Source organism: Pyxicephalus adspersus, chromosome 1, assembly GCF_032062135.1.
Source record: "Pyxicephalus adspersus chromosome 1, UCB_Pads_2.0, whole genome shotgun sequence".
In the NCBI taxonomy this organism is placed as follows: Eukaryota; Metazoa; Chordata; class Amphibia; order Anura; family Pyxicephalidae; genus Pyxicephalus; species Pyxicephalus adspersus.
This window is the reverse complement of record NC_092858.1, coordinates 105,484,299-105,501,310: the sequence shown is the minus strand read 5'-3', so window position 1 is coordinate 105,501,310 and position 17,012 is coordinate 105,484,299. Positions and strand designations below refer to the sequence as shown.

Below are 17,012 nucleotides of genomic sequence, written 5' to 3'. Positions count from 1 at the left end.
TCAAGCAAGTGTTTTTATGGCTACTGTAAATCTACTACCTGTCACTCTCTAATTATATATATGTTGCTGCTGAGATTACTACAATCTCACAATTAGAAACAATGGTAAACACTTCTTCATCGTTATTGCTTGGAGACCTCCCCAAGCCACAAGCAACCTTTGGCATATCATCACATTTTATAATTGTTTTTCATTTATCATTTTCTTGGATTCAGTTTTCCATTGAAATGAACCCAATATCCACCTGAAATAATAAAGATTCTTGACCAGATTTTACCTCAGTCATGATCATGTCCTGGCACTTTTTAATGTACTTTCCCTCAGCTTTGATAATGGTGTGCAGAAAGTCCAAGTACTGGACATGCCGTCCGTGGGTGGCCAAGCAATGGATAAAATGTTGAAGGACAGTTTCATTTATCTCTGTACACAGTTGGTAGTTGTTGAGGAAGATGTGTTGCATGGTCTCAGCTTCCAAAAGCTGGAGAGGCAAACACACAGGAACATAAGGCTAAAACACATAATAAATCAAAGGTTCCAAGACAAAACCAAATGATACACAACATCATGTATATAAGAAACCACCCTATAAGGACCTTGTATTAAATCTTTTAAAAACAAAAAATAATTTGTAACTTTTGAAGTCAATACAACAACACGCCACAAATGCTAATCCCACTGTCTACCTCTACAATTTCTTTTTCCTGTCGAGGGTGTGTTTTGTATCTACCAAAATAAAATATCCTCAGAGGGAATTAAATTTCATTTGAATTTCAATTTAAGTCCTACTTTTCATAGATTCCTTGGAGGGGAAGACTTTTCTAGAGCTGCCTCGACTCTCTAGAATGGTCTTCCTTGTCCTATTCGGATTGCTTCTACCTTCTTCTCATTTAAAAGAGCACTCAAAACACACTTTTTCAGACTTGCCTACCCATCTTCTTCTGTCTCTTAAAATCCTTACTACTTCCCATCATTTGCTACCCCTATTTAATGTACAGCACTGTGTAATATGTTGGTGCTATATAAATCCTGTTTATTAATAATAATTATAATAATAATAAAGGGGCAAGCAAATAGTTGACAACACAATTCACAAGACCAACAAATTAGGACCTGTACATTAAGAGTGTTGTTTTATTAGTATGGTATTTTCTTGGGATGCCCTGTTTATGGGGAAACCAAGGCCATATGTTCCGAATAGATTTATAGCACAGGTATTTTTTTGCTACATTTCTCACTTTACAGTTGTCAGAAAATGTCTCTATTGATTTCCCAGAACAGACTAGTAGTAAACATTTAAAGGAAATATGTATTTTGTAGATGTAAAGTGAAAGTGTGCAGCTTCATCTAAATAATCTTATCAGTCTGTAGTAAATGTCTATGTGGCTGTGATGTGGATGTCCTTCAGCAGTGAGTGACTGCAGTAAAATACAGGTACGAGTTAAAAAATTCAAAATCTATACATGTAACAGAAAAATGAAGGCATGTTACAACAAACATAAAAATATAAAAGTTAAATCAACTGTAACATGATAAAAGCAACTTAACATAAAGTGAATATATGCAATATTTCCCATTTAAAAGAAAAATATTGTCAAGTAATTTTTGTAAAGATTATATCATTGCTTAATGATAATTTTATTTTTTAACTTTGTATGCCATATTTTATCAGGTCATTTCATATATACATTTCAATCCTTCCTCAAGTTGAGGGCCCCTATCAAACAACTTCTTGTGAAACCAAAGCCCCCTTTTATTCTAAATTCCTCAGCCAATATTTAAGCATTTTATATATATGATCTCTGTGAGGTTGTACTGTCTCCTTTAGGGTGAATCTTCTAAATTGTAAGTAATAATTATTTGAAATTTATTGATGTTCTAGATGTGGGGGGAGTTGACCTATTAATGTCCAGGTTGAGTCATATACCTGGGAAGTATACAGTAACTGTCCAGGTTGAGTCATATACCTGGGAAGTATACAGTGACTGTCCAGGTTGAGTCATATACCTGGGAAGTATACAGTAACTGTGAGATCGAGCAAGGGATAATAGTCATAGTCTCCCACTAAACCAAGTTGAGTCATATACTTGGGGAACATACAATAAACCTAGGTTGCGTCATATACCTAGGAATAAAACAATTAGATAAGATTGGCATTATGGGATTAAAAGGCAGTAAGGAGAAAATATAAACCCACAGATGATGAGTGTCCCATGTATAGAGAAAAAAAAAAAAAAAAAAAAAACCCAGTTGGGTAAAGTACTGTGCCCTCTGGAGAAAGAAATATAATTTTTAAGGCTGTTTTACATCCAAAACAATGTAGGGAATTGGTGAAAAGAATTAAGGAAAGTGGTGGAGATGATGAAGGTACCTCATGGCGTATATGCCTTGCTGTTGCAAGACAAAATGTCTTTCTTGACACCTGCACTTCAGTTATACTGCTCGGCAGCACTCTTAGGCCAACCACATGTGACTGCTGAAAGGTGCATAACTTTGAATCCTGCTACTCTACTACCGGTGTTTACAGACACTTCTGAATAATTGTCGTGTAGGATGTTACATGTTAATTGTTGTGTAGTATGTTATATGTGAATAGTTGTGTAGAATTATTATTTGAAAGGAGATAGGGGGGTGTAATTAGGGTCCCTCCTTCCTGTGAACCGCCAAGACAGAGTACATTCTATTCTAAGATCTTTTCTCATCCTGTTTAGTTAACATTATAAACCCAGGACAGGTTATGAGCTTGGGTTAGTATATATATATATATATATATATATATATATATATATATATATATATATATATATATCAATTTTAAGTATTTTTTTGTGTTCAACCACCTCATCCACAGAACTCATCATAGTACCTTGTGTAGCCAGCTAACAAGATTTTATACAATATCAAAACTTTTTTGCACTTATCAAAGAATTATAACACTTCCATTATTTTTAAAAGCAAATAACAGAATTTTATTGTTAGTGATCACATAAACTTTCAATGTGCTGGTTCCCAGCTACAAATAGCTGGAATCTAGCATAAGTCTTTTCTGTATACAACATCTTTACCACAAAACAAATATCTGCATTCATATGCAAACAATGACTAATAAAAACATGGTAAACTAACTATATAACTTACTAATGTAACTATAGCAAACATCACACATTCTAATGTTAGCAGGATTCCCTAACAGACTACTGCTGTTACTATATTTTACTTAATTCAAGGAATCTGCCAGAAACTTTGCTTCTAATTGTCCACTCAAGATTCAGTCTTCAGTATTATGTGTGCACTTGAACTTTAAAAAGTGCAGAGTAAACAGCAAAGTTGAGCCTTCTTTTTTTTCTATTGGTTCAAAGCAATTAGAACATAGAATAAAGTGTGAACAAGGCCTAAGTAAACCTATAATAAGACAAGTTATTAATAATTAATGCAAGACAAGCAATTTAGGAAAGATTTAGCACTGACATTAGGCTTTCTAAAGTAACTCTTTTCCAAGGGCCTATCAATTCAACTACTGCACATTGTTCTAGCGTAACAGCTCTTCCTGTTCCTAGAACCAAACCACCTAAGATTGACTTCAGGGAAATCTCATACAAAAGCATGAACTAGAATTTTCTGTGTAAGAGTTTTTTTGGAATCTCTGATATTAAAAGTTACTCCAACCTTAGGCAAACTAATGATTTCTTTTAATACCTTAGTCTGTTGTCAAACACTGATTCACAGTGCACACATTACAGGAATGCAGGTCATCAGATTACTAGTAAATGGCAAAGATAAAGGAATATATATGCACCAAACCCAAACAAAAGTACAAATAAGTAAATTTTCTCAATTTCAAACAATTTGGTATTTTCATTGCATTCTTGCTCCTGCTGGATGATGCAACTGCAAAACATGTGGAGTAGCTTTGGTAAAGCATTACAAGTCAGTGCACTTAAAAATTGCAAACCTTTGCAGAGCATTAAAAACTGTTTTCTGACATCCATCGTAACATACCCCCTATGACATTGCCCAGAGTCTGACAGACTCCAACTGTGCATAGTGACAGAGTCTAATCAGCTAAAAATGTCTGTAAGACAAATGCCTAAGTGCTAAATAAACAGTATTAATAGTAGAGCAGCATATGTCTACGTAAGAATTTATGTAAAACTAAATATATTATTGTTAGTTAGGTAATGTATGAAACAATCATATTATCCCAAATGCAAATTCCATAAAACTGAAAGCCTTTATCATGACCAAGCTACTTATTATTTAAATTAGTAAGGGACATCATTAACGACCGTAAACCACACACACACCGCTTCAAACATGTCATTTTAATTGGAAAATTTAAAGAAAATCTGTGAGAAGAGAAATATGGGAACTGCCATTGCTGACTTGTTTAAGGTGCAAGTTCTGGGAATGTCCTATACCTTGTATATACCTTATAGTTACTAAACTAGGACAAGTCTGGTCTAGGTTTGAATTCCCATCCCTTTAAATTGCTCCAGGTCACTGACACTCTAGGCAGTTATGATGGTTTTACAGTGTCAGCCCTGGAAATTGCACCCAAAGTCATCGGTGGAAATTCACATTTTTCTATCTTTATAGGTTTTCTTTAAGGGGTACTTTTGGAAATGAATAATGTTTTTAAAGTTCTAGGCATGTAGCTGGTTTCATTCTGTGAGATTTAGACAAGCTTTAAATTTGTGGTCAAGTCACAATAAACACAACAACTAAAATACATATAAAAAATTAGATAGCAATAACTGAAAATAATCTTTATATTTATGTAACTTACACCAGGGGTCAAGAACAAGGAAAGGTGCTTATGTAGTAAAGCTTGGTTTTCTGGGTTCCCAGCACAGAATTTCTGCAGAAACTGGTGTGTATATTTCAATATCTCTTTCATCTTCATGTCTCCCTGTACAAAAGTAATAACAGTTAGTAACCTTTAAATCTTTTGTTCTTGTGCTTCGCTGTACTGTACAACCTGTAATTTTACAAATATCAACAAACCTTGCCCATATAAAAACATACTTTGATCGTTAAAATAAGTCTTTGATATATTTGTAGCAAAATATAAAAGTGACTAGAAGCAGGATTACTTATCTGTGTGAAGTTGAGAGGTAGTATAGACAGGAAGAAAAGTACAACAAACCTTTGGCAGCCAATCTGATTTTTAGCTTGGTCATTTGAAAAAATAAAACAATATGGGCTGTGAATAATTGCTATGGGTTAATACACTTTGTAATGTCTCATGAAATAGGCTTTCGCGCCTAAATTGGAGCTTTTAAAAAAATGTAAATCTGTAAAATGTTTGAATTTCTACACCAATTGTTCATACATGTGAGCAATAGTATTCAATACAGTCTAAAAAAAAAAAAAGAAACATACAATATTTTACATATATTTATTAAACAAATAGTAGAGCATCTCTATTCATAAATCTTTTATTTGTTTAAAATTGAAATATGGGTTATGTTGAAAAATTTTGGTCAGTCGTAAAAGTATCTGATGGCTTTTTGAGAGCTCTTGATTGATTTCTGTTCTAATTTGGCTCATACACTTTTTCTTCATTAGTTAGGATCAATTGAGTGAAAATTTAGTTTAAGTTGAATTATTATTTGGTTGGTTATAATGATTCAATAAAAGGAAATTTTGCATTAATTGATGTGTGTGGTATTACAACCAGTATATATATAAAACAAGTCAATTTAATTAGGAATCATGTAAACTAAAGTTGATTAGTGAATGGCTAATTTAAGATGGCTGTAAAACATAAAAGGATTTATGCATTTCTTACTGTCATCTACTACCATGGCAAAATTAACTTTTGTACCATCATTATCAATAATTTTATTTTAAATGTTTATTCTTTTTTATATAATTTTTATTTCATATATTTATTATATATTACATTTTTTGCTATTTAACCACCGGTCTCTATGCACTTTACATTAGTTTTTAGCTCAAGAATTTATAACCAACACGAAAAATTACTTGACAAGTGATGCCAACCCAACCCACTCCACCCCCAATCTCTACATTTCCATCAAAGTATTTTATCCGGGTTTTTATCTGTGATCTAAAATTCAAATGTAGTTGCAACATGAAACTTAACAATGGTCCAAAACACATAAGTAAGTCAACAAGTAAGTGGATTAAAAAAGAAAAAGCCAAGTTAGTTTCCCAAAAGAAATTCCAAAAAATATATACATGAACTGAATATGACGTAAATAAACATAACACTTCTTATTCTCTACAACACTTCTTATGTGAGGTTTTAGACAGAAAAGAAGGCTTGACAAATTTCTATTTATAAGGGTTCACACTTCTTTTTAGTCTAAATCGTTTTCGACTAAAGACTGCTTGTTTTTATTATTATGAGGGGCACAGGATGCAGGAACTCCACTATTATTAATATTACACAGTATTTATATAGCGCCATCATATTACACAGTGCTGTACAAAGTCCATAGCCATGTCACTAACTGTCCCTCAAAGGAGCTCAAATGTAATGTCCCTACTATAGTCATATGTCATTAATATAGTCCAAGGTCAATTTAGGGGGAAGACAATTAACCTGCATGTTTTTGGGATGTGGGAGGAAACCGGAGTACCCGAAGGAAACCCACACAGACAACCTGCAAACTCTATGCAGATAGTGTACTGGCTGGGATTCGAACCTAGGATCTAGCGCTGCAAAGGCCAGAGTGCTAACCCCTGAGCCACCGTGCTGCCCACTAATGTAAGTTCTAACAATATAGATAGTTATATATTTATTTAATAGTAGTTATTCATGCAGAAATCCAGAAAATTCAGCTTCAAAGGCACTTTTTTGCAATTGCAGACCTTAAGACAAAACAGCAGATGTTGCCCTACTTTATATTTTTCCACTATAACAGAATTCACCCTCTTACTCAAACTGAAAATTAACCGAAGGGATAAGGTACATATCAGAATCTATTAATATACACTGCCTAATTGTGGGCATCAAAATAGGCACGGCAAGTAATGTATAAATGTACACTCTGAAACATGCAGTATTTCTTACTTTTGTACTTATATTTCACTTTGTACTGTTTTGCTGAACAAAAATATATAATAAAGATCCTTGTTGAAGAAAGCATGTGCACAATCTTGAAAGGCTATTTTATTATTATTAGGGATCAGAAAGACATAGTTACAACTTTTATGTTCTACGCTTTATGAAGTATTCTAATCAATACTAGAAAAGTAGAACCACTCCATTTTATCAACCTGGAATAATTTTCAGTGCAGGTCATATGTACAGCCAACATACAGCATTCTAAATTGTGTTTGTATAACGCATGCATGCTCTTTATTGCAAGGGCCTTAAAACTTCTATAGCAGTTCTTGTTTTTCAAGGCTTTCCCTCAATGCCTTAATAAAAAAAGTTAACCTCATTAAACATGAATATATTATTCACACTAAACATTATTCTGATGCATACTATAGGCATCTCCTAACCACTACATCAACATCCAAACCAACGATCGCGCACAGTACATTACATATCTGTCAATTGCTGCACAGTGCATTTAAATGATTAGTATATCCATGCACAGCATTCCTGAGTGTGCTTTTCTGATTCATTTCCTAGAACAGCACCTTGTTGCAAGCTATAGCTATAACTCTTTTTTCCAGATAAGAAATCAATTTATCGCCCGGGCCTTGTCAAACATTTTTTTCAGAGGCCATTTCATGTGAATTTAGGATAATTTGGAAGAAAAATGTCCCATTTATATTTTTGTGCCTCATTTTGAGCTGCAGAGCTAACTCTAAACTACTGCTATATTATACATTCTACAGGCGCTTCTAAAATGTTCAAGAGATGTGCTCAGAGGAAAAAGGGAAAGCAATGAAGCAGCCTCGTAACAGTTCCTGCGTTTTGTTGGCTTATTACCACTGCTGGGCGTAAGCAGAAAGTTATAACTAGAAGCTGATTTATTTCTAATACATACTCATATTTATCATAGACAAAACTGCATTATATATATTTTAAACAGAAATAAACAAGTTTTGCAATAAGCGACCCATTGAATTTAAAGGCAGAAAAATAGTAGAGCTCTTAAAATGGCAATCTGTCGGATCTATATTGAAACTGCCATTATTTTTAGGAAAAACATTAGTGTTGAGTTCATCCATGTTATTAAAGTGGTGAATAACTGGCAAGATTTTTCACGAACCATTTCATGAACCAGCATGTTAAAAATAAAGTGATAGAGTATGCTGCTACAAAGCTAGTGAATAGACCACACCTGCCACTTCCAAATACGATAATCAGTAAGTTGATTTTTCTCATATGTTTGACTGACCTGATTATATACACAACTATCTGATCTGTGGCAATTATCACTTTGATATTCAGATATTTATTATTCATAGATTCTATGAATGGCTACTTCTGTCAACATCTACTTCAATGCTTTCTGCAATGCATATCAGCACGCATTGGCACATATTGTCCTCTTGTGTGATAACATGACTATGTATCCAATATGTGAAAAAGGACACATTACAATGTGCATTGACAAAAACTGATGCTTGCAATGATTTTAATAGAAACATATCAGGAAAAAAAATGCAAAGGTTCACCTGATGTATATTCAATAATTATTAATAATCACAGTTCTATTATTTTTTATAGTTTTTGATCCTTATATTATGTTTACCTGTTATAGGAGAATTCAATTCTAGAATAATACCACAGTATTACATGCACTCAAGTCAGCAGACTCTGACATTTTATATGGTAATATAGTAAAAATAAATATAGAACTTTATAATGGACATTAGCAACCTAAATCCCTTGCTAGCCTCTAATACGTCTTTTTTCTTTGTTTAGCTCCCATATATATATATATATTCTACCTGCCCTATTCTCAATTTACCCCTGCGGACATTACAGCAGTAAATTATGATGCTCAAGTAAAAGCTTCTGTTTCTATGGCTCATAATGCAGTTCTAGTTGCAGTCTCTCTTCAGGTATTCTACATTAGTTTTAGAGCTTTCCATAGATTTATATGCTTTATTGGGGGCTTTGGACTAGTGGCTCACAGTAAACCTGAGGACATTCAAATGCCTAGAATGGTTATACTCCCAATACACACCTGTAATTTAAAGGTGCTGATGAATTCTAAAAAGAAATTTTATTTATGCACATTTGGGGGTCATAAAATACTGTACACAGAATGGTCTTTATTTCCTTACCCTATAATCTACCCTATTCCATGTACTAGATATCTACTGTTTATATTTGGGTTAGGCTTCAAAGTATTTGTTCAAATGAAAATATCATAAATTACACAAAACAAGATTATCATATTTGAATCTCAGAATTGGTATATAATATGTTAAATATTTTTTTTACAGTAAAGGCATTTTGCTTCCAGGATAATAAAAATGGCTACTGTTCCTCGATAAATAGGTCATTATCACTTCACTATAGGGAGTATGGCTCTTGTGTTAGCTAGAGATTACTTATGCAAAAGAAAATCAATGTCCATTTTGTAGGGTAAATGCCTTTAATATATTAGGAAGGCAATCCATACAACCAACACCCAAAGGGATTTATTAGGGAAAGCAATTTTTACCTTATGACAACAAATTAGTTTCTATAGACAATTAAAGACTGCTTTGTCAATACAAGATCTTTCCTTTATTTTTAGGTAAACCTTCAATGCATTCTAGCAATTTCATTCTGGTTGTAAAATTGGTGGGAGATGGAAAATTATAAGCATTTGAAAACCTTTCCTAAAGGTGAAACAAATGGTTTACTACAAAATATTTCAGGTAAAAAAGCCTGCCTGAGTCAATTATTTTTGTTGAAACATTATTGATTTAAGCTACCTGACGATAAATATCACACCCATCTACCTCAACAGAAACAGAAAATAATAGGGTAATAAGCTGTAAAAAGAATAGTCAAGCCCAGACTTTGAGCAGTTTTGCCAGTTTAATGCTTTGTTATGTAAGTTTTACATAACTGTTAAATCACACCTTGCCAACATAATGCATTTACAGCATGGCTTCTACTACATGGTTCTGCAAGATGTCTTCCCCATCCAGTGTTTATTTTGCATTTTTTTTCCTGAAGTTCACATTGAAATCATATTTAGGGGACAAAAAGGTTATATTTTACTAACATGTTGGGGTTAAAAAATAGACTTTGTTTACTTGTCAAAGTGAATGAAAGCAAATATAATGAAACTGTTCTCACTTTGAATATCCAACCATGCTAGCAAAAATCCATTTTTTCTCTCACACATTAGTGTGTTTTAAAGTAAACACATACATTTTATTTACTACAATTCTCCTTGCTTTGTGAACATACACTTTAGTAGGTGAACTAACTCCACTACTCCTTTATTAAATCAACTCTGTAATTTGGTATCCAAAAATGCAGTCTTCAATAATGTTGATTGTTAACTGTTGTAACAAAACATATTCCAATAAATGAAGCTTTTAAAAAATGTCTTATTGGCATTAGAACTGTGCTACAGAATTACCAAAACCATAAAAAAGTAAGTGCTAAACAAGCTTTTCAAAGAGTTGAACTGATTTTAGTATCAATCAGCATGAGGATGAAAGTCTTTGATTCCAGTTAATACACTTTATATTTGTATGGTTTATTGCTTCTAATGAGCCCATTTAAGCGGTTTTCTATTGTAATAGGCCACAGTCAAGGGGAATGTGTTGGCCCTAGAAGAATTGGCTATTTTACAGATATACTACAGGTAGTCCCTGGGTTACATACAAGATAGGGACTGTAGGTTTGTTCCTAAGTTGAATTTGTATGTATGTCGGAACAGGTACATTATTTAATAAATGAAATTAGGACAGATGTTTGTCTCAACATATTATTAGGCAGCGTGGTGTCAGTTACTGTATAAAATCCTCACTGTGAGTTATTCACAAAGCAAAAAAACAAAAACAAAAATTCACAAACAAAAGAAAAAACTTTATGGAGCCTACACATTCATTAGCTTCTGGAGCAAGCTGGGCTTTGATATGCAAAAAGAAACGGCAGAGTTTGTCTTGGTCATTAAAGAGTTGCAAGTGCTTGCAGAAGAGCTCAGTCTCAGGTTGTTTAGCAAAAGATTTTTTCTGCAAGTCATGCAAACCCCCCTCCAAGCCTCTGTGCTGCACAGGAGCAAGCAGGGATGCCCTGTTCGCATCTAGGAGTCATCTATATGTTGGATGTCCTTAACCCAGGAACTACCTGTATTTTACTGTAAACCGATGGCCTACCTTCAAATTGATGGCTCCCCACACATGTTACTTCCCCTTACCTCCTGTTTTATATCCCCTATTTACTTGGAATGTAAGCTAGATAGGGCTGGGTTCTCTCTCCAAGTATGTCTACTACGATATGTACAATATAGAAGGTGAGCCGTTCAACTGTACACTAACTTATCTTTCTCACTGTGCATAAAACTGTTTTGTTTATAAATCCTTTTTCCACTATGTATAATTTACAAGGTTAATAGTATCTTCCTCATTGTGGTTTATGCCACAGAAGATAATACTGTGAAAAAAATTATTAATAGTAATAATAATGATGTAATCATTACACAAACTATTAAAACTAGATTCTGTAAAAAGCGTTTTTGGCACTTTCTTTCTTTTATATGATTGATATTCTGGCACCTAATATAGAGTTTATTAGCCTAGTCAAGCACCTCAGCAAAACCAGTGATAAATACGTTTTTTCCCCCAAACTTCAAAAGAACGTGATCTGAAGATCTAGCACCTCTTTGATTCATAATTTTAAAAAAAATTACCAAAAGCCTTGTTCCAATAGTTTATTTAAAGGCATATGTGTACATAGATGTAAACATATGCCTTTTTATTAAACAGGGTGGAAAAAAATAACATTTTTTTTATAGTACATCTATTTTATAACCCAACCATTTGGTTTTGCATGAGATTATAGGGCAAACAGGTTGTATTGCCCTATAGGGAGGATTTACATTTTTTCCTGTCCCGATGATGTAAAAAAAATGGCGGGGGGGATGTCAGTGAGAAAAATAGTGTACAGTTGAAGAAACAGTTGGAGACAGAACCCTGCCCTTTCTAGCTTACATTCTAAGTAAATGTGAATTCAATACTGGCAGATGTTCTAACTAACTGGAGTTGAGCTTAAATCATATCAGTAGTGCATTCAGCTCTTAGCTTACAGTAATATTTGAAAGAATACTTGCTTACAATGATAAACTTATACCTTTTCATATGGGATTTGAAGGAGATCCAGCATAACTTTATGGGCATCCATATTTTTTAGTAACCTTTGTTGCTTTCTTCGGACTTGCTCTCCAACACCACACATTTTGTTTAATCTTTCTAAGATCTAAAAAGATAGAACATTACGAGGTAATTATTTTATATGGATCAGCAGTATCTGCTTAGAGTTTATCATGTTTACATGTTCTTCTTATGATAGACTGGACTAAAAATACATTTTTGCTTATTTGGGCTAACTGAGTGTGAAGGGTATTACTATAAATATAACCTAATCAATTTCCATTGGTTTGTATAGGGCAAGAAAAATGACAACGTATTTCTTAATAATTAACCACAACAGCTTTAATAAAAAAAACTCTTACCTCCTTAACAAGCTGATAGTTCTCACTGCTCTTCTCTGCAGCTGGTTTTCCAGTGTTCTCTCCATTTTCTGCATGCTGTTAAAGAGACAGCAAATCGAGCTTGTTCAATTAAACCTCAATTAAACTTTGTTGCATGAACCAGTCTTGAGGACAGGCCTACACAACATTATAAATTACTACACTACATTACACTAAAGTGCTGAAATCTGCTCGCAAGTTTGCTGAGCAGATATGGTAAGCATGTAGAATTTTCACTCTATAAGTTCTATTTATAAAACAGGGAGTCTGACATTCTCTCAAACATTCTCTGCTGTGAGTCATTTACTGCTATTGAAACACATGGACCTGGGCGATTTTTATTTCATAACAATGCAACAGGGGTTTAGGGACACCCAAATGGCCGGGAGAACCTGAAACATTAAGGTGGCGAGGAATGGAACTGCGAAACTATGACATTTTGACCTTTGGAATTCACAAGAGATATAAAAAGCCACTAGGAGATTCTACCAACTGTACTCCATTACTAAGACGGAATAGGCACTTACAGATGGAATAGGCCTTGAAATAGTTAACACTAAAACACACAGACATAAAAAATATGATTATTTTCATCTGTAGGCCTAAATACCTTGCAGGATTTTCAAAAGTCATACAATAACCAAGATAAATCAGTTCAAACATCATTTTTTACAACAGAGCTGCATACACAAAGGCATTACCAATAATTTGCATTAACTCTAGACTCTATAATCATATAATAACTTCAGCCACTGACCACACTTGACCACAACAGAGCAAGGTAGCTTGTGACATGAGTTCCTTTCTAAAAAAAGAGTAATGCTCATATAAGAAAAAATTCAATTTAAATGGGACAGCTCAAAGGTCATCACCTCTTTTTTCTCCTTTTTGTTACCATCTGATGAACCACTACTTCCTGATTTTTCTTTCTTGTCAACCCAGAGTTCAGATTTTTCCACCATTGTCCTTAGCCTATCAAGCTCAGATTTGATCACTTTGTAATTATCAACATCTTGAGCTGAGATCAGCAGCTGGACCTAAAAAATGGAACAGCATATGCAAAAGAAACGTTATATCATACTGAACATCTGCAGTAATGTATATTAATAAGTATATAGCATTTAATGTGCAATTAGTTGCCCAACATAATCATATGTAATTTAAACATCACTCCCACCCTTCCAATATTAATCCCATAATAAAACAACATACTCAACATCATAAGTAAACAACATCTACATCATATAATTACAAGACAATGATTTATTAAAGCGCTCCAAGCCTGGAGAGGATACACTTTCATCCGTGAAACTAGGTGATCCAGCAAACCTGGGATGTATTTCCTAAAATCATGTGTTAGCAAATGTTTTCCATTCCGGATGTATTTCCTAAAATCATGTGTTAGCAAATGTTTTCCATTCTGGACAAGATCCATTTTAGGATGGCCCAGATGCACTGATGAAAGTGTATCCTCTCTAGTTATGGAGAGCTTTAATAAATAAGGCCCAATGTGTATGATTACTGATGTACTTTGGCAGAAAACATTTTCATATTCAAATAAATGACTGCTGCACTAATTAATTTTATTCACACTTATGTTTCTACTTTGAACGTTTCGACTTTGACGTACAACATACTGTTACTGGTACCTGTTTGAATGTATGCAGCACTTCTTGTCTTTGGCTAAAATGTTTAAAAAGAAGTTGCAAAGATCCAGAGATGAGGGCTGGATAGTCATTCATTGTCAGCTGTATGAGAACACGTAAAAACATCCTACCACCCTCGTCATCCACCTCAAGCATAGTATTCTTCCTGCAGAGAAGAAGAAATGATTGGTCCATTAAACCTAAAATACAACTCATGTTTCAATAATTAAGCCTGAGCCTGAGACAGCCAGAAGTGGCTTTATATCTTCTGTGCAGCTAACAAAAGCCATTTTAGGCCAGAAAGTGGGTGCTCAAATTGCTTATGCTGTAATCTGCACAATTTATGGGCCCCATTAGCTAAACATACGTACTTACCCCACTCCAAACATAGCCTCTGCTTGTTCTGCAATACGCTCTAGATTTAAGGTAGCATCTGTAAAACCAAAACAAAATTTATGGAATAGTCAGCATTGATTAGAAACTGAGCATATGTTTATATACCAAATTCCAATGAAACAGTAACATCTTCAGTAGTCAATAGTTGCTGTTCAGTAGTTGGTAAGTCTACTGACAACAAACAACAGAGGACAGTGCAGTAAAGACTGTTACAAGGTACTTTTTGGAAGTTATGATTAGATTACATAAGTGGGATACAGTATATAAAATGAGGTAAGCATGTGATATACTAACTACTTCACTTATTATGTAATAAAACATAATAAAATTCGTCTATATAAATATATATTTTATAAAGGCTGGGCTATTGTGTTATAGGTCAAAACAATGGTATGTTTAAAAAAATGTAATTATCATCTGCAGCTTGTGTCTTTAGTAGAGATAGTAGTATAAACAATCAAAAGACCACATCTTTTGCCCCATGAAGACTTTTCAGCCCACTGAATGAAGCATAAAATATTTACATCAGGTCATTTAGATATATAAAGAGGGTAGACAATGAAACATTTTGTCCACTGATATTTATAATACCACAAATGCAATCACAAAGTTTTGAGATTTGCTCATACCATGTGTTGCCAAGAAAAGTTACCCTATTATTGTTATTATTTGCGATTTACTTGTGTTATCATAGGCTGGTGCAGTTCCATCTGCTGCACTGTCTTGCATAGGGAAAACTTCCACAAACTCCTTCTTAAACACGGAGAGCAGATACGATATCCTGTAATCCAATCTTACATTCAAGATGAACTGTCAGACAAAAAATAAAAAACAAAATGGGCCATAAGCATAGACACAAAATGTCATAATAAGTTTCTAGACTGTCTGCATCCAATGCCCCCACCCACACTGCATGTTCTGCTTTATTTTTTAATATACTTACCTTTTTTGTTTAGAACAGTCACGTGATTTGTTGGCATTTTACCATTTAGTATCTTCTCTAGTCTAGGGCCCTCTCCTGCTAATTTGATGTGATGACTTCAGTGACCCTAATTTATTATGAATAAAGGTCACTATCTAGGAGCATGGGTCACAACACCCTTAAATCAGTCTTAAGAAGTGTTTCCTTTTTTTTTTTGAAGGACTTACTATCTTCACTTTGAAACAAACATATTAGGAATGCTTGTTTATTTTCATAGTTTAACAGTGTTGACACAAAATTATCACTAAAACTGATGTTAATGTTTATTTACCAAATGCCAAAATACAAATCAAAAAGTGGACTTGGTGAAACACATTGTCTGTATTGCACTTGCAATATAAATAGTATTAGGAATAGTGTCAATAAATGTAAAGGTGGCTAAGCTGTAACTTTATGGATCCTTTTTATAAAATTTAGATTTTTGTTGCACCAGTATATTAAATTAGAATCCTTTAAAAACATTGTTATACAGTGCTGCAAATGAAGGAAAGGCTCTTTGTAAAACTGATATTGGATTAAATTAAAACATCAAAAATGTGACAGAATTTCAATTCTGTCTCTTTTTTTATGTAGGTGTGTGAAAATACCTTGATCTTTGAATGTTTCATTGTGGATTCTTTTTGAAAGGATTGCATAGTTTTTGAATAACTGAGAAGTGAACTTGGTTATTAAACTGACTGCAGAAAAGTGATGGCACTGTATGTATTTCCTCCTTTAAATTCTCATTCTCTGTCTTTCATACAATGCCTACAGTATATGGACTTTCATGACTTTCGTTCTGAAGAGCATTTGTGGGCTCTTTTTTTATAGGCTGCAGCACATAAATGTTAAAAAATAAAACTAGATAAAGTTTAAAAAGTTGTTTGTGGCTCTGCAGAGATTACCTTTTGACTGTGAACTGACAAAACTTGAAATTGATATTTATACTTACTGAGTTTAAACATTTCCTTTCATTTGTGATCAAAGTGTAACATCCAGCAGCCAAATGTCAGGTAATATCATATATAAATAATATAATATATAAATAATAATAATAAAAAATAATATCATATATAAATAAAGCAAAAATACCTGTAGGATCTCCAGAATTTTCAACTTGGTTTCCATGACAGTGACATTTTCAGTATCCACAGGCTTCCTCTTAGGGTTGTCCTGACTCACTACGGAATTCACAGGTGAAGAAGAATTGAACATAGATTGCTTCCGAGTCAAAACCATTGTGGACATCATTTGCCCCACTCCTTGTATTGATCGCCTGACATTTTTTTCTGTAAAACCAACACATGTTAATATGTCTACAAACCTGTTGAACCTGTAAAGGTGGCTTTACATGAACATTTTTTTGTTCAGGTCTTC

The 17,012-nt window shown here is 33.7% G+C and overlaps 1 protein-coding gene across 2 annotated transcripts in view; it reads right to left on the bottom strand.

Moving 5' to 3' along the window:
• Nucleotides 1-17,012, bottom strand: part of ITPR3 (inositol 1,4,5-trisphosphate receptor type 3) — a 187,055-nt gene that overhangs the window by 85,470 nt on the left and 84,573 nt on the right. For both annotated transcript variants that reach the window (XM_072422560.1, XM_072422566.1), the window contains exons 22-30: nt 16,728-16,924; nt 15,355-15,484; nt 14,654-14,711; nt 14,282-14,444; nt 13,505-13,669; nt 12,615-12,689; nt 12,233-12,358; nt 4,784-4,906; nt 278-478 (exon numbers count right to left, since the gene is read on the bottom strand). In XM_072422560.1, coding sequence (XP_072278661.1) covers nt 278-478; nt 4,784-4,906; nt 12,233-12,358; nt 12,615-12,689; nt 13,505-13,669; nt 14,282-14,444; nt 14,654-14,711; nt 15,355-15,484; nt 16,728-16,924 — 1,238 coding nt within the window. The remainder of the gene's footprint in view (nt 1-277; nt 479-4,783; nt 4,907-12,232; nt 12,359-12,614; nt 12,690-13,504; nt 13,670-14,281; nt 14,445-14,653; nt 14,712-15,354; nt 15,485-16,727; nt 16,925-17,012) is intronic.